The sequence below is a fragment of the Oryx dammah genome, unplaced genomic scaffold (assembly GCF_014754425.2).
Source record: "Oryx dammah isolate SB20612 unplaced genomic scaffold, SCBI_Odam_1.1 HiC_scaffold_19, whole genome shotgun sequence".
Lineage (NCBI taxonomy): Eukaryota > Metazoa > Chordata > Mammalia > Artiodactyla > Bovidae > Oryx > Oryx dammah.
The window spans coordinates 28821478-28839503 of record NW_024070203.1 but is presented as its reverse complement, the minus strand read 5'-3'; the positions used below and the strand labels follow the sequence as shown (position 1 = coordinate 28839503).

The 18026-nt window shown below is 39.7% G+C and overlaps 1 protein-coding gene across 5 annotated transcripts in view; it reads left to right on the top strand.

Moving 5' to 3' along the window:
- Nucleotides 1-17821, top strand: part of TBC1D31 (TBC1 domain family member 31) — a 62181-nt gene extending 44360 nt beyond the window's left edge. For 3 of the 5 annotated variants that reach the window (XM_040261882.1, XM_040261879.1, XM_040261883.1), the window contains 6 exons: nt 3284-3376; nt 5878-6018; nt 7079-7273; nt 8229-8355; nt 15529-15621; nt 17544-17821. In XM_040261882.1, coding sequence (XP_040117816.1) covers nt 3284-3376; nt 5878-6018; nt 7079-7273; nt 8229-8355; nt 15529-15621; nt 17544-17677 — 783 coding nt within the window. In that variant the 3' untranslated portion in view covers nt 17678-17821. The remainder of the gene's footprint in view (nt 1-3283; nt 3377-5877; nt 6019-7078; nt 7274-8228; nt 8356-15528; nt 15622-17543) is intronic. The other 2 variants (XM_040261880.1, XM_040261884.1) reach the window with 1 other exon arrangement.
- The last annotated feature ends 205 nt before the right edge of the window (nt 17822-18026 follow it).

Here is an 18026-nt window from a genome sequence, read left to right as displayed (position 1 = left end):
TTTTTTTTTTTTGCTAGTGATGTTAATTATCTTTTCATTTACCATTTGTAGATTTGCAAATTGCATAACTAAATCATTTGTCCATCTTTCTACCAAGTTACTCCTTTTCCTATCAGTTTATACAGGCTCTTTTATCATTTGGGGCAGCAGTGTCCAACAGAAATAGGTGAGCCATGTGGGTAATTTAAATTTTCTAATGGCCACATTAAAAAGTAAGAAATAGGTGAAATTAATTTTAATAACATTTAACTCGGTATATTTGAAATTATCTTTGCAATATGTAATTAGTATACAGACATCTTTGAGCTATTTTACCTTTTGTTTGTACTAAGTCTTTGAAATCTGGCAGTCAGTTTATACTCGCTGCACACTGCAGTTAGGCTGGTCACATTTTGGTGTTCGGCAACCACCCCGCAGAAGGTTGGGGCATTCATTCTCCGCCTGTTGTGAATGTTCTTGTATTGTGTTCTCCTCTGTGTTGCGTGTCTCTAAGAATGTTTACAGTGTCTTTTCTTCGTCATGTAAAATATGTTAATTTTCAGATAACCAACTTGATTAGTTTTTTATGACGTCTAGGTTTTGTGTCATGTTTATTAACCTTCCCATTTAAGGCTGTATTACCATGGCTGTGGTGGTAAAGAGCCTGCCTGCCAATGCAGGAGACATACGAGGCACAGGTTCAAGCCCTGGATCAGGGAGATCCCCTGGAGAAGGAAATTGCCACCCACTCCGGTATTTTTGTCTGGGAAGGTCCATGGACAAAGGAGCCTGGTGGGCTACAATCCATAAGGTTGCAAAGAGTTGGGCCCGCCTGGAGAGACTTCCAGAGAAGGCGATGGCACCCCACTCCAGTACTCTTGCCTGGAAAACCCCATGGACGGAGGAGCCTGGTGGGCTGCCGTCTATGGGGTCACACAGAGTCGGACACGACTGAAGTGACTTAGCAGCAGCAGCAGAAGAGACTTAGCACATTACTGTTACCACTTACGCAGTTTTTTTCCAGTTCTGTGTTTTCCTGTTGTTTTTTTAACCTCTGTCTTAGGATCAGTAGATTACTGTGCAGCAGCACATCTGACTTACAAGACCACCTGTTTTGTAAGGCTCATCATAAGTTAGAATTGTTATAACATTTTTCAGTGCTTAAGAAAATCAAAGAATATTTCATGGCATGAAAATCATATTAGATTTTTTTAAACATATGAAATTCAAATATCAGTGACCATAAACAGTTTTATTGGACCACAGTCACACTTGTTTACATATTCCTTTAGCTTCTTTTGTGCTACAATGGCAGAGGTGAACAGCTGAAACAAACTACGTGCCACAAAACCTCAAGTATTTAACTCTGTGACCCTTCCAGAAGTTTGCCAGCCCCTGATGTCTGAAAATTATTGATAAATGTGAGAAATGAGTTAGGGACCAAGCTTACTTCTTTCCAAAGGCACGTCAATTTTCCCAACAGCATTTGTTGAATATTAGCAAAAGTCACTTGTCAGCTGATGGCTATTAAATGTTCAGATACCTTATAAATTGGATCTCCTGTTGGAATAACACCTGTGTAATGTTTTACCAATTAGTAGGCCTCATTACTTTTCAGTTTTCCTCAGTATTCTCAAATGTTTATCATTTCAAATAGACTGAAAAATTTCTCTCTCCCTCCTTCTCTCCCTGAATCCTCCCATCCTATTGGAATTTTCATTAGGATTGCATTGAATTTATAAACTAGAGTTTGAAACTTGCTTTTGATCACATATGAAATTTTTTAAAATATATTAATAATCTTATTTCTTTTTATAGCATGAGATAATGCTTTGTTTAAAGCCAACTAATTTTAAACTGTCTTTAAAATCTAATGATTCCTTTTAATAATCTCATCTAGTAAATGAGGTTGATTATTCTAGAAAAGTCTGTTCTTCCCCAGAAGTAATTTCGGGCTTAGAACTCTGTGATCTCTTTATTCCGTTGAGATAGTTAAGGCAGTGTTTCGCTGAAAGCATCCTGTCAAGTCCTTTCAGTGGTGTAATCGGCCTCTTGCCTCCCCTTCCAGCCTCTTGCCCTTCCAACTCCCTGTGACAGTGAGCTCTGAGACTGCTAAACTGCGGGAGCATCTCTACTCACGATTCAGGGGCCAGCAGGAGAGACTTCTTGAGTCCAAAGTGACACATCTGTTAGTAACAAGCAGAGTTGATCTGTTTTGCTGTGGTACAAAGCTCTTTGTATCTCTGAAAATTCATAAGCTAGAGAGTTCCTGTAATTGAAATTCCTAAAAAGCATTCTTTGCTTTGCCAAACTTCTCTGCCTCTTAGCATTGTAACTACTCTTGCTCCATCAACTCAAGTATCCCAGTTAACTCAATTGAGCTAACTGCTATCTCAGGAACCTCTTTAAGTTGAACTGGTTTTCAGTCTGTGGTTTTTTTTTTACTCCTTGGATGTGTGTCCTTGCACATCCCACTATATTCTCATTTTTACTGTTTCTCTGATTATATTTGATAGTGTGCCTACAATATCTAACACTGTGCCTTGTGCACAGAAATAGTAATGCAGTCATTAACTGTTTATTGGTTAGATGATATGTTTAGATTAGATGCTAATGGGTTTTACTTTTTGTTCTGAAACACATAGTGTTATTCTCACCCCCCAAAAAATGAGGACTTTAGGCAGCCAAGTATTTAAGACACTTCCGAAGAGTCTCTATGTAAAGAGTCCTTTATCCAAACCCTCTAGTGTATAGACATGAAATACTTCCAAGTAATCAAATTTTGGAGAAAGGTGAACTTGAAATTGGCTGAATCCAAGCAGGGCACACACAGGTTGAATAGTCCACAGTACACTTTGACTTGGAGTTACTCGTTGCCAAACTGAATTTAGAAAAGTACAGTTTAATCAAAAAGAACATTGAATAAATGTTATATGAAATAAGATTAAACATTTTATATTTTCATCCACTGTGAATTTAAGTTGCTCAAGTTTTTCTAACTCATAATATGGCTAATGTAATATGGAAAGAACTGCCATCTGTTCTCCCAGCCTGGGCAAATGAGCATATGGTAATTGTGCTTTCTTTTTTAGAAAATTACACTTAACTTTAACTCAAGACATTATTTCTGGATTCCACAGTGAATGTTAATATATTGTGAATTACTCTGGCTTCAAAAACCCAATATCTATTATTTTAAAATGCTTTTAGTGGTTTGTTCATATTACAAGATTATTAAATCTATTAAACAAAAATTATTTTTGTTACTTATTTTTGATATTCACAGTCTGTTATTTGGCCGTAGGTACACATGAGAGATCGAGAAATTGCTGCCACAGCCAAAGACCTGGAAATGAGACATCTGGAACTCGAATCACAAAGAAGGCTTTATGAGAAGGTAGGAATCCACAATTTCCAGTGTAAGGAAAGCAGAGTTTGTACAGACTCTTTTTAGGCTGTTTCAATGTTCATTTTATTTGTGTTTTTTCAAAAAGAGTATAGTATCATCCAGGATTGTAAGGTAGCCAGAATGCACAGAGTTTGTTGTAATTCTTTAATTCATGTTTCTCTTAACAACTTACTCTAGTGTCTGAAGCACCAGATGTAAGCCCCAGATTTTGCCTCAGGATCTTTTACTAACTTACTAGGTTTTCTTATATCTGTGATAGTGACTGCAAAATTAACCCAGTACTTCACAAGGATCCTATAAGGTAAATCAGACAAGAGCTGTAAAGCACACTTTAAATTTGAACCTTCTGGAATCAAATCATCAGGTACCTACCTTAGCACATATAATTCAGTTTCCATGACACTGGAAAAGGGAACTTTGGTACAAATATAAATATTTATTATTGAGGAAAAGCATTACGTTACTCACTTATTTGATGTTGAAACCATAAGTTTTCACTTCTCCCAACCCTCTTAAAGTCAGACTGAGTTTGAAATCAGTGATAACTACAAATATGTAACAGGTATTTGCATATGATATGCAAACATGCATGTGATTATTTGTTGCTCACATTAAATAAGACTTAAAACATAGCATCCATTCTTAACTACATCACTTCTTAAAGTTTCTGCACTGAACTTTTTCTAAATCTGAGCCCCAGAGATTGACACTTTCACTGAGTTTATTATTTTGAGTTAGAATTAATTCACTTGAACTAAGCTTATTTTTTTTTAACTATAGTTTGGGGGAGGTGGGGTGGTGGCGCCAGAAGCATGATTTCAGAATTAACATTTGCAAGAAAAATACAAAGAATTTCAAAAATTTTTCACTTAGATTCTCAGATATTAACATTTTGTGAAATTTGCATTATCATTTTCTTTCAATCTACATATATGCACATTTTTATTTTCCAAATTGTTTAAGAGTAAGTTGCAGACTTGATGCTTTTTTGCCGTAAAAAATTCAGTTTATATTTTCTAAAACCAAGGATTATTACACAATCATAGTACAATGATCAAAATCAGGAAATTAACATTATTTATTATAAAAACCTTATTCACAATTTATCAGTTGTCCTAAAAATGTCCTTTAGAGCAAAACGAAATCTAAGATGATCTATTTTTTCAGTTGTATGTCTATTCTAAGTTGGAACCATTCTTGAGTCTTTATATTTTATGACATTTATATTTTTGAAGCATACAGGCCAGATATATTGTAGAATGTTCCTCAATTAGACTTGTTTACCTGATGACTAATGATGTCTCATGTGTTAATTGTCCATTTTTCTGTCTTCCTTGGAGGTCATGTGATTAATGTCTATTCAGAGTATGTAGGACCATACCTTCTCAGTTTTTATTATATCATGTAATTTTTTGTTGAAAACGAGATATTTTAAATAATAGGACAAATCTGGAAATCAGATTCTCTTCTTTCCCTAGGGTTTCTTGTTGTTTCTTTGCTTAGTGACTTTTCTAAATTCTATAAAGTATTTTCTGTCATGCATAGTCACTGAAATCTCTACTCAGGTAACCTGGTGACTGGACAAAGATTTCCTTAGGTCCCTTGAACCAGTAAGCCTCCAGCTTTTGCCAAGGGGCTGTGTGTGCATCACCTTGTGACACACCTTCCACACTCAGCTAGGCAGTTGACAGCATTCATTTCCTGATTTCATAAAACCTCAATTCACCAGAGTTGAAAGCTGAGGACCTTCTCAGGTCTGAGCACTCACACAGCCCTTGGCATGTGCACATTTTGGCACGTGCACATCGCCTTCTAAAGCCCCAGAAATCCACGGGAGCATTTCAGAGCCCCGTGTAGACATCTAATTCCCCAGCTTTTCCTACCAAGCTTTTTGATTAGCCTGTTGTTTGCTCTGTGATCCACTGCCTCTGACAGCCACGATGTTCAACAGTTTCCCCTGTTTGTTTCATCAAACATCCCCAGGGAAAGGCTGTACATGAGTTCTGAGTCAGGTCAAATAAAAACAGCTTTGGGAAGAGGGTCTTCCAGGTCGTGATGACAGTTCTCTGGGAATGGGAGTTTGAAGGACCTCCATTTTGCCCCCTCCATTGACTGCCAGGCTACCAGTTTTCAAGGCCTATGGCAGAGCTTAGGTGTGGCGTGGAATAGGAATAACACAGGTTTAAAATGCCATGAAGTGCATCTAAGACTCAGCCATTTTCCATGAATAAATGCTCCCCAGATTGCTGCAAGCCTTCAGTTAGTTTCCAGAGTTCTGAAAAAGCTTGCTTTGCCAGTGATCTCGGTGCTTTAGAGATGAGAGAATTTTCAGATGTCGTTACTCTTATTTCCACTGATGTCACTCACCACTGTTTGCTCTTTACTTTGAAAATTAGATGATTATAGTTTAGGTATTCTAAAAAACAGAAAAATCATTTTTGTGTTCTAGCATTATTACTATATCGATTGGTGATTTTTTTTTTTAACAGAATCTCTCTAGAAGTCAAGAAGCTGTTGCAAAAGAAATGAAGAAAAATGCAGATGCCTATAGACAGAAAGTGGATCTTGAAGAACACATGTTTCATAGACTGATAGAAACCGATCAAACTCAGAACCAAAAAATTCATAAGGTAAATATGGTAAATTTAGTGTCTCTATAGAGGGGAGAATTTCCATCTACTGATTTTTTAAAGAAGTAATTCAATATTGAACCCTATAAAGTTAGTTTCTTTGCTTCAGTCATCACAGTTCCTAGAAACTCAACATTATTTTATTTGCAGGTTTCATTGACAGCATATCCATGTGTCTTTTATACTCCTTGAGAATTTCAAGACTTGCAAGAAAATACAAGGGAAATAACTTTGTGAATGATACCATCCTACATTGTTAAGTCTTAGAAATTACACCTGAGTAGATTAGTTGCAAAACATCAGGTCTCTGCCTGGTATATAAGCCAGCGTTTTACAAGTGTATTCTGTAGAATATCAGTAACTTAGTGTTAAATAAAATGGGGATGACAAGTATTGAAAAAGCTGTCTTAAAAGTTAGGCTTTTTCATGCCAGATTTGAAGATACATGGTACATTGTGAATCTTTGAGAAATTTTCTTAAACTTACAGAATTTTGGGGGGAGTATCTTTCAGAAATGCTGACTTAAATGAATTGAAATGGAATTTGAGGCTTTCAGGGAAGAACTTCGTTATCCCTTTAGCAAAATGTTAAACGGGTCTATGGCAGGGCCAGGCCTTGTCCCCAAAGCCAGGGATGATTGTAAGATTTCCCTAACTCTGTTCTGTGCCCTGACTGTTTCCCCAAGAATAACGCCCCCTAGCTTTTTTCCTTACAGGCTTTTGTCCAGTCTGTAAGATAAGTTCTTCGACTCCTTTTCAAAGGATTAAAACATGGAAATTGTTTAATTCTCTCCACCCCTTAGCCTAGAAGTTCTCAACCTTGGCTGTACGTTAGAACCGCCTGGCAAGTGCTCTGAAAGTACCAGAATCCAACTGCTCCAGAGATCAATTTAGTTGGTTGTGCTGGAGCCTGGTCATCGGTTTATTTTAAACACTGAGGTGATGCTAATATGCAGCCAAGATTGTGAACATCTATACTGGACACTTGGAGACACTGAATGGACGTACCATATTTTATGTATTCAAGTCTGATCTTGTTTCTGAAATTTACGAATTCTTAGTTAATTGAAGAAAATTTGGCAAAAGCAGAACAAGCATGTCTAAATACTGACTGGCGAATTCAAGCTTTACATAAACAAAGGTGCAGTGATGTACACCGAAATGAATGTTACCAGGAAATAGCTAAACTCCTTCGGAAAAACAGGAAGAAAGAAATAGAAGTATTAAATGCCATGATGGAAGGGGAAGCTAAAAAGGTAAGAATGATGTTATAAACTTCTTGTTAATTATTTAAATCTTGAAATAGTATGTAATCAAGTGGCAAAAGCATCAAACCAAATAATTTTTGTTTGAAAACATCTTAAAGATGATCTAATTTTAACACATATTGCTCAGAAAAGTCCAATATTGATGCCACCTAAGAATGACTAACCCACTCCAGTATTCTTGCTTAGAGAATCCCATGGACAGAGGAGCCTGGCAGGCTGTAATCCATAGGATCACAAAGAGTCAGACAGGACTGAAGCAGCTTGGCATGCACACATGCAAAAATGACATGACAAGAATGAGTGTCTTTCTAAGTTACATTAGTGTCTCAACTTTCCAGCTTTCTGTGTTTGTTTTGGCTCATTGTATACTAGCACTTTAATTCACTGAATTTTTTATACTAATAACATAAAAGACTTTGAACAGTTAGGAAATATATAGAGAGCTACTAGTAATAAAACCCCAAATAACTGTAACTACAAGCAAAGATAGAAATATTTTTCTTTTTCACATGAAGAAGTTTGGAGTAGGCAGTCCAGGGTTGGTATCCTGTCTCCAAGATCATCAGGAAAACTGCATCCTTGAACTCTTCTGCACAACTTCCTGGAGTATGTCTTTCATTTGCAAGAACACCTTTCCACCCATTAATTTTAAAAACTCAAAAAAAACCCAAAACACCTCAATCCCTTAATATTTGAGATCTGAAATGTACTGAAATGAATTATTTCAGTGACAGCTGGGACCTACATGTTTACGTGGCACTGAGGCTTTGAGTGGTAGGGACGTCAGAAGTGCCTCTGCTTTCAAAGCTCTTCAACAGCCTTGAGCCAGGATAGGGACCCAGACTACCAAATAGCAAGGAGAGGAAACAAACAGGCTTATTTCACTGTAGGAACTTGCATTTAGCACAATCATTATGTCATTTTTTTTTTAAATTGTATCTAGTGGGAGGAAGCTGAAGAAAAAGACTTTCATTTGAAATCAGAAAAGAAAACTGCTGCTCTTTCAGATGCATCTAGAAGATGGTTCCTAGAGAAAGAGATACATGATGCTCAGCATCCGTGTGATAAAGGTGAGCATTCCTTCTCGGTGTTATACATTCATTCACTTTGTATGGTCTCTTATCATGGATAAATCCTTACATGTGTTTTGGCACAACTAGTCAAATTATTGCTCGGCTGAAAGATAATCACTAGTTACTATTTTTTGGTTGGGAAGACTGGACTGAGGAGGTGGGGCTGTTTAAAAAACAAAAGCTCCAAGAAAAATTTCTCAACCATTCTATAGAATTCTGTTTTATTCCATGGTTTCATGGTCCTGGGCATCCCCTTAATATACGAGAATATAATTTGTTCCCAAAGTGCTATATCTAGTTAATTTTAGTAAAAAAAAAAAAGTGTGCTTTGCCCATAACAGGTCCTCAGAACAGCAGTACATGAAAGTAGCGTGAGGAAACTTCTCATAGGGTCTAATCAAACGTTAGGTTTCAGTGCAAGGCTTCCCTTGTGGCAGCTGGTGAAGAATCCACCTGCAGTGCGGGAGACCTGGATTTGATCCCTGGGTTGGGAAGATCCCCTGGAGAAGGGAAAGGCTACCCACTCCAGTATTCTGGCCTGGAGAAATCCATGAACTGTATAGTCCATGGGGTTGCAAGGAGTCGGCCACAACTGACTGACTTTCACTTTTCACTTACAGTGGCATTCAGTGAAAAGTCAAAATTGTAACTTAAAATTCTAAAACAGTACAGATACAGGGAACTTTTATTTTACTATACCTTATATTGTTTCAGTCTTTTAAAAATGTGTATGTACTACTTTTTAAAATAACAGCGTTATTGCTATATAATTCACATGCCATACCATTCACCTATACAAAGTATATAATTCAATGGTATTGTATTACCATATATTAAATATATTCAGAGTGATGCAGCCATCACCACAATCAACTCTAGAACATTTTCAGCACCCCCGATAACCCCATACCCATTTGCAGTCATAGCTCATTTCCTGTCACTCCCCCCAGCCCCTGGCAGCCACTGATCTACTCCTGTCTCTATAGACTTGCCTGTTCAGGAAGCTTCATGTAAATAGAATTTGTAGTCCTTTGTATCTGACTTCTTTCACCTAGATTATGTTTTGAGGTTCAACCATGTTGTAGCAGGTATCAGTACTTCATTCCTTTTTAATGCTGAGTAATATTCCACTGTATGGGTATTCCATGTTTTATTTATCCATTCATTAACTGGTGGACATTGGGTTATGTCTGCTGCTGCTAAGTCGCTTCAGTCCTGTCCAACTCTGTGCGACCCCCATAGACGGCAGCCCACCAGGCTCCCCCGTCCCTGGGATTCTCCAGCCAAGAACACTGGAGTGGGTTTCCATTTCCTTCTCCAATGCATGAAAGTGAAAAGTGAAAGTGAAGTCGCTCAGTCATGTCTAACTCTTAGCGACCCCATGGACTGCAGCCTACCAGACTCCTCCGTCCATGGGGTTTTCCAGGCAAGGGTACTGGAGTTGGGTGCCGTTGCCTTCTCCAGGGTTATGTCTAGTTCGGGGCTTTTATGACTAATGTAGCTGTGTATTACCTTACTTTTATAGTACACAAATTTGAAAAGTAAAAATAGAGATTAGATGCTGTCATGCTTATTTAACTAGGCTGCTTTTGAAACCCCTCATTACCTCTCATGCTTTTGAGTTTAGGTCTCAAATAGTACTCAGAGCCCTTAGGCAAGCTATGTTTAAAACCTGCTTGTAGAAGACACCAACCGCTGGCGCTGCCTTACTCCCTCACCCTGTCACACTGACCCCCACATTAGAAGAAAACCATTGACGCTTTTCAAGAACCTCTGAATTTAGAGATAGTAAAAGGGAAGAAACCGCAAAAGACTGCCTGCAACCATAGCCTTCCTACATTTGGGTCTGCCACCTCCATGGTGTCTTCCTGTTCTGTCACCTACATTTGTCAACATCCCTGAGTTTCACCAATCAGAGAGAGTTTGGTTGATAATCATCCATCTTCAAAAGGCATATGTATAAGGATTTGATCATTGCCTTAATCAGGGTATAGAAATTAAATCCATGTCATTTAATCCCAAAACTGAGGGATAATCGGCTATAATTGAGAAAATGGCATTTTGATCACAGGTGGTTGCCTTGGTTTGTCACTCAGAGCTGGAAAGGAGGCACAGGAAGTGGAAACAGGCAAGTGTGCCAACAACAGACTGGTTATTTAAATGGTCCCTAGTGCCAGTCTCTCTTAGCAATGGGGAGGATATTCTTACCATTTCCCAGAAAACAGAACCTTCTGGACAATATGAGTGGCCCTCACCCTGAAATCCCAGGCCTGTAAACTTAAATTGAAACTGAATAGCAATATCTTATAAAATTAGTCCAGATTTGTAATGGGCAAAAGATTTGACCAGTTCTCCAAAGAAGATACTCAAATGGCCAACACACACATGAAGAGCTGTTCAGCTTAAATTAGTCATTGTGTTTGCATGCTAAGTTGCTTCAGTCGTGTCCGACTCTTTGCGACACCATGGACTGTAGCCGCCAGGCTCCTCCATCCACGGGGATCAGTTAGCATCGATGTAATCCATTAACAGTGTGGGCAAGGACCAGCCAAACCAGAGCAGTGCTGGTGGGAATGTGGTGTGGCACAGCCGCTGCGGGAAACAGTCCAGCAGTTCCTCAGAAGGTTAAACACAGAGAGACTGCATGTGACCCAGCAGTTGTGCTCCTAGACACACACCCAGAGAGTTGAAAATACATCCCTGCAAAAACTTGTATACTGAATCGCCCACAGTATCAATATTCATAATAGCCAAAAAGGAGAAACAACCCAAATACCCATCAAACGAGGAATGGATAAAATAAATTGGGATACCCATACGATGGAATTTTACTTAGCCATAAAAAGGAACTAACTGATTCATACTACAAAATGGATGGACCTTGAGAATCTTATGCTAAGTTAAAGAAGCTAGACCAGAAGGCTGCATGTTATATGATTCTCTTCATGAAACGTCCAGAATAGGCAAATCTCTAGGGCAGAAGTGGGTTAGTGGTTTGCAGGTGGGAGTGGTAGGGGAGTGGGCTACCAGTGCGTATGGGCTTTATTTTGGGGATGGTGAAAATGTTCTAGAATTAGTGGTGATGATTATACAACCCTCAGTGTACTAAAAACACTGAATTGTACCCTTCAAAGGGGTAAATTTTGTGGTAAGTGAATTATCTTAAAATTTATTGTTTTAATGACATTAGTAAATGCTGGTGGCCAGGCGGAGCCATTGGACCAGGTTTTTAAAATGACAGGGCCTTGAAGAAAGGGAGGAGCCTGGAGCAGTGGGAGGACCGTTCAGGGAGGCAGGATCTCACGGTGAGGTGGCAGGAAGACCTAGTCCCAGCTTCATGGCAAAGGAAGACACGGCTCAAATAAACTTAGCCAGAGTCACCAAGCTGTGTCCTGGTTAGTTTATTTACTCCTGTTCAATCTGTGTTTATTAGGAAGTGTTTCCTGGTGGTATTTCCTCATTTGTAAAATGAGAAGAGTATAGACTAGGTGATCTGTAATTTTGTTACAGTTCTAACATTGATTTCCACCATTTTCTAACCCCTCAGGGTTTGCAGGCTTCCCCAAGGATCTCTCTCAGGAACACACACACACACACACACACACAGACACAGACACACACACAGACACAGACACACCATACACACACACAGACACACACACAGACACACAGACACACCCCATTTCCCTTACCATTTTTGTGGATTGACCAATTAAAGCCTCCATGAGCTACCCTCATAAAAGAGTCACTTCAGTCATGTCCGACTCTTTGCGACCCCATGGATGGTAGCCCACCAGGCTCCTTTGTCCTTGGGATTCTCCAGGCAAGAATACTGGAGAGGGTCGCCATGCCCTCCTCCAGGGGATCTTCTTGACCCAGGGTTCGAACCCACATCTCTTATGTTTTCCTGCATTGGTAGACAGATTCTTTACCACTAGTACCACCTTGTCCAAGACAGAACTTGTTAAAAATAATTAATCAGTGGCAGAAACTTGCCTGTCATGGTGATTCAGGTTAGGCTAACTGGTGCAGAGGGCTTCTGTACAAGGATGGTTCGAGAGAGTGACAGGGACCTTCAGTGCCAAGCTGAGCAGTTGGGCTTCATCCTGTTTACCAGCCTGGCAGACAGCAGAGTGACCTGTGGAAGACTGAGAACAGGGCTTCCCTCCCAGCCAAGGAATGCAGTTAGGGAAAGGAAGGAAATTTAGTTTGTTCCTTTTTGCTCCTTTTGAATTTTGTGTGGTACATGTAGTACCACTTCAGAAAAAGATAATTTTAAATAATAAGAATCACCTTTGGGGCTTTAAAATAAATACCTTAATTAAATGAAGGAAATAAGCAAGCTACAGTACAAGAAGTATAGAAAAAAGAACTTTCACCTTTTACCTTTCTGTTATAATTAGCAAGTGACCAGCAATTTTTCAGGTGCATTACAAATTGTTTTTTTTTTAAAAATACATATTCAGGGACTTCCCTGGTGGCTCAGTGGTAAAGAATCCACCTGCCAGCGCAGATGTAGGTTTGATCCCTGGTCTAGAAAGATCCCACCTGCCATGGCGACTAAGCCCGTGAGCCACTACTACTGAATCTGTGCTCTAGAGCCCGGGAGCCCCAACTCCTGAGCCCACCTGCCCCAACGACTGAAGCCCAAACACCCTAGGAGCCCGTGCTCGGCAACAAGAGAGGCCGAGCACTGGGCGCTGCAACTAGAGAAGAGCCCACGCAGCAACTAAAACCCAGCACAGCCAAAAACAAATAAAATTATTTTTTTTTAATGCATATTCAGGGCCTGACCAATGGTGATTTAATTTCGTAGATCTAAGATAGAAACTGGAAAGCTAGATTTCTGTTTTAAAGTTTTACAGGTGAATCTGCTCTGCAGTGTTTGAAACATTGCTGTACGCAAAGGAGGGAACCATTGGCCCCTCCATGTTTATAACCCAGCCCTTTGGAAGGATGAATTAAGCAGCTGTGGGCAGGAAGGATTTGGGAGGACACATGAGACTTGCCAGGATCTGATATGTGAATCATCTCTGCAGTGGTTGTTGCCCAGCCTATGCCAGAGCACTAACAGAGCTGTGAGCACATTACCTTATCCCATTTTCTACCACTATTTTATTTAAAAGTTGTTCCTTCCTTATATATAGTTGAATCTGCTCTTCTTTTTGTAAATCTTCTGATTAAAAACTGTTCTCTGGTCAGTGAAGTGAAAGTTGCTCAGTTGTGTCTCTTTGACCCCACAGACTATAGAGTTGATGGAACTCTCCAGGCCAAAATACTGGAGTGGGTAGCTTTTCCCTTCTCGAGGGGATCTTCCCAACCCAGGGATCGAACCCAGGTGTCCTGCATTGCGGGCAGATTCTTTACCAGCTGAGCCACAAGGGAAGCCCATTCTCTGGTCAGAATGGCCATCAGAAAAGTTTCTAAAAATATACTGGAGAGGGTGTGGAAAAAAGGGAACCTTCTTACACAACTGATGGGAAGGAAGGTAAATTGGTGCAGCCACTATGGAGAACAGTGTGGAGGTACCTTTAAAACAACTAAAGATAGAATTACCATATGGTCTGGCAATTCCACTCGTGGGCATGTATCCAGAAAAGACAGAAATTCAAATTCAAAAAGATACATGCGCCCTGTTGTTCACTGCAGCACTATTCACGATAGCCAAGACACAGAAGCAAACTTAGATGTCCATTGACGAATGCTAGATAAAGAAGATGTGGTACGTGTACACAGTGGAATACTACTCAGCCTTGAAGAAGAATAACAGCATTTGCTGTGATATGGCTGGACACAGAGATTACCATACCATGTGAAGTATGCCAGAGACAGTCAAATAGCGTATCACTTACACATGGAATCTAAAGAAATGATACAAACAAACTTATTTACAGACAGACTCACAGACAGAAAATAAACCTATAGTTACCAAAGGGGGAAGGAGGGGGAGAAGGATAAATTAATATGGGATTACCAGATACATACACTACTGTATATAAAATAAAGACCTACTGTATGACACAGGGAACTATATTCAGTATCTTGTAATAACCCAGAATATAGAAGAATATGAAAAAATACATAACTGAATCACTTTGCTGTACACTTGAGACTAATACAGCATTGTAAATAAACTACAGTTAAACTTTTCTGGAGAATGCACTTACTACCTCTGCCACATGACAGCCCTTCAGTCACTTGAAGATGACTCATATTCTATTCCCTGACACCAGTTCAAATTAGCCATTTGGTAATCCATTGTCTTGGGCTTCCCAGGTGGCTCAGTGGTGAAGAATTTGCCTGCAATGCAGGAGAAAGGAGTTTGATCCCTGGGTCAGGAAGATCCCTTAGAGAAGGGAATGGCAACCTGCTCCAGTTGGGGTTGCAAAGAGTCGACACGACTTAGCATGCACACACATTATCCCAAAGACTGATTGAGCTAAAACTATAAGTTGAAACCATTAGCTGAAGTTCTTGAGCCCAGGTAAAGGCAGGCATCACCTTGCTGAGTCTGTGTGACCCAAGCAGTCTGGGTCCGACTCGTGGAGGCTTGGGTCCTAGTGACAGGAGTACAAAGGAGGGGGCATCCTAAGCGACGTTAGGATCAAAAAAATAAAGACTCTGATACCTTATTGGATGTAAACCTGTAGGAGTTAGGAGACAGCAAAAACAAAGCTAAAGGATGGGGATTAAAAACATAGGGGGCACTGGTTGGTGTGGGACGCTGCCATGCTTCCCAGGCTTAAGAAGCACGGGTGGAACTTGCCCATCTCTGTCTGGTGTGCTATATCCTGTGATCAGGTCCCGCTTGGGTAAAGCCAGTGGTGATCAGCTCCCAGTTGTTCTCAAGAAAGCCTTGCTAACCTCATTGCATAGTCTCTCCCAGCAATTGTTTGGGATCTCTGTCCTAGCACCTGTATTTTTCATTTGTCTGTTGGTTTTTTGTTTATGCTAAAGGTGTTTTTAAAGTACTTTACTTTCAGCTCAGCTTTTAATTCCCAGTTACGGCAATTTGCTTGCCTTCTGAATTGTGACAGCATTCTTCCCAGAGTAGAAAAGTAAGGGGCTTTTTATCCTTGGCAATTTTAATTTACTAGGGACCATTTGGAATTAATCAAGGCTTTCTATACACTCCACTCTTTCATTTTTTTTCCACTTTTATAACTGTAGTGCCCAAGTGCCGAGATGAACAGGTCGCTTCAGGCTGTCTGCCTAGAACCTCACAATTAAATGACATTTCTGAAATGGAGTCCTTGACACAGAGTAAGTCAATGAACAAGAAAGATGTCTCCTATCATGTTAGATTTAGCAATGTTTAAGCAAGAGTGGGGGTGTCCCAGGTGGCTTAGTGGTAAAGAATCCTCCTGCCAACCCAGGAGACACGGGTTCAATCCTTGGGTCAGGAAGATCCCCTGGAGAAGGAAATGGCAACCCACTCCAGTATTGCTCCCTGGAGAATCCCATGGACAGAGGAGCCTAGCAGGTTACAGTCCACTGGGGTCGCAAAGAGTCAGACACAACTCAGCGACTAAACAATAACAAGGCAAGATTGTGGCTTAAATTATATTTACAGCACACTGAGACCATTTTCCCAGGGCACTGATTATGGAAATCCTAAAGTGGAAGCAGCAAGATTCTCAAGTTTCCAGCTGGGGGAAAACTGGGTCAGACCAAACCCCAAGTAAGGAAGGTTTGCCAGGCATCATTAATGTGACTGTTTCCTCAGCACAGCACTGCTGCCCAAAGCGCAGCTGGAGGCGCTGGCGGAAGTCTGTCCCTGACTAAATGAATGATATTTGTAACTGCTGTTTCACATCTTTGTGAAAAGAAAATCTCAGGATTAGTTTTCAAAGCTATTCCATATTTGCGTTTTCTCGACTCTTTTGGGCTGAGCTGCCTCCAGCAACCATTGGAAACATGAGTCTGCTCTGGACTCCAAGATGCACTGTGGGGCCAGCTCGCTCAGAATTGCTGAGGGCAAAGGGCTCCGTGCTGATCAGTTGCCTTTTGATCCCTTGACTTGATTCACTGGAGGTTTCTGTTTATTTCTGGAAGGGATGGGCTAGAATGGAAACATCTTCCAGAAATGCAGTCACAGCGTTAGCCCATAAAGGAGCCAACAGTTTCCCCTGTAAAGGACTTGATTTGTTTTAAAAGGAGGGGAGAGGACAGGAAACTCAGACTCTTCAACCACTTCTTCAATAAAACTGTCAAATAAATGAAGCAGAACTTCACAAGGTCCTTTGGGTTCTTTTAGAAGAAATTTTTATAGAATGTCCCCAGAAGACCAGCTTTATAAAAAATATACCTAACAGCAAGTCATGAGTTCCAGTATGGTATAAAATACATTCACTAACATACATACTCTTACGTGCATCTCTAAACACTGTGTCAGGATATGAAATTAACCAAAAGTCATGCATAAGTCAGATGAAAGTACAGAAGATTCTCAACTGTTCTCTACTCCAACACATCAGAATTTTTAACTAGATAATATAAACTTCAAAATCGAGTTCACATTTGGCAAGTTTCTTACTTGGCAACAAAATGAAAAAGCATAAATGTTTTATTCCTTGGGGGAAAATAGTTTTCACAAATTGGAGCTCTTTGGGTATGTAAGTTTCAGAGAAGTATGTTTTTAAGATGCTTCTTTACTGAATTCCAGTATTTACTACCCCTCTAAATCAATATGAAATGGCTGTTACACTTAGGCACATTGTAATGTTCTAAGCTTGATTCTGGACTTTCCTTGTGTTGGTAATTGTAAAAAGTACTTGATTTATGTATTGAATCATTAGAAAGTGGTCATGGTGTATATTTCACTATTAATTTTGACACCTTGAAATTTTCTCATTACAATAAACACCATGGTGAAAAAACTTACTATTGTAAAAAACTCAGATTCTCTCTTAGACAAGCCTGATTTAAAAGTTAATCTATATTCCACCCCCCCCAAAAAAAAGATAACCAGAAGCAAATAAGTTCTCTAATAGCATTCGTTCAATCCACCAAATATTTGACTTGTAAATGGAACCTCACAGGACCAGGTAATACGTTAGGCTTTTCCGTGTAAGAAATTTGGATTAGAATATTCATTTCGTTATTGGTCTTTGCAACATATTTATCTTTAAACACTATACCATTGCTCAAACTAACTACTGTTAATTTTAAATTTTGTTTCCAAGTTTCATTAAACCAGAGAAAAATGCATTGGGATGCCATGGAACAGGATCTCATGGAGAGAGTGAGAAACCTCCGGCAGAGACTCGCCACCCAGGCTCAGAACAGATGTCAAACGCCTCACCTTTTGGCTACATAGAAGGCTGGCCACCTTGAGACAGTCAGAGAACAAGATACTTATTTTGCAATCAGTGCTGCTGATTTTCAGATTATTTATTTCACATGCCTATAAAGATCAACCTTTTGTACGAAAAATGTGTGTATAAAAATTATGTGTTCTTAATTCTTGTGCTTTGGGACTTGTAAATGGCTTAGTATTGTTATACTTTTAACAATAAAAAAAATATTGAAGCTTTTAAAGCTTTGTATGAGGCCCTTTCAGGTTGCAGAGACCGGCATGAAACTCAGGGACTTAAGTTGATGAGGTTTTAAGGATAAATGGAGAACTAAAGAACAGGACAGCATCTCAACAGCTGTGCGCCCAGGAC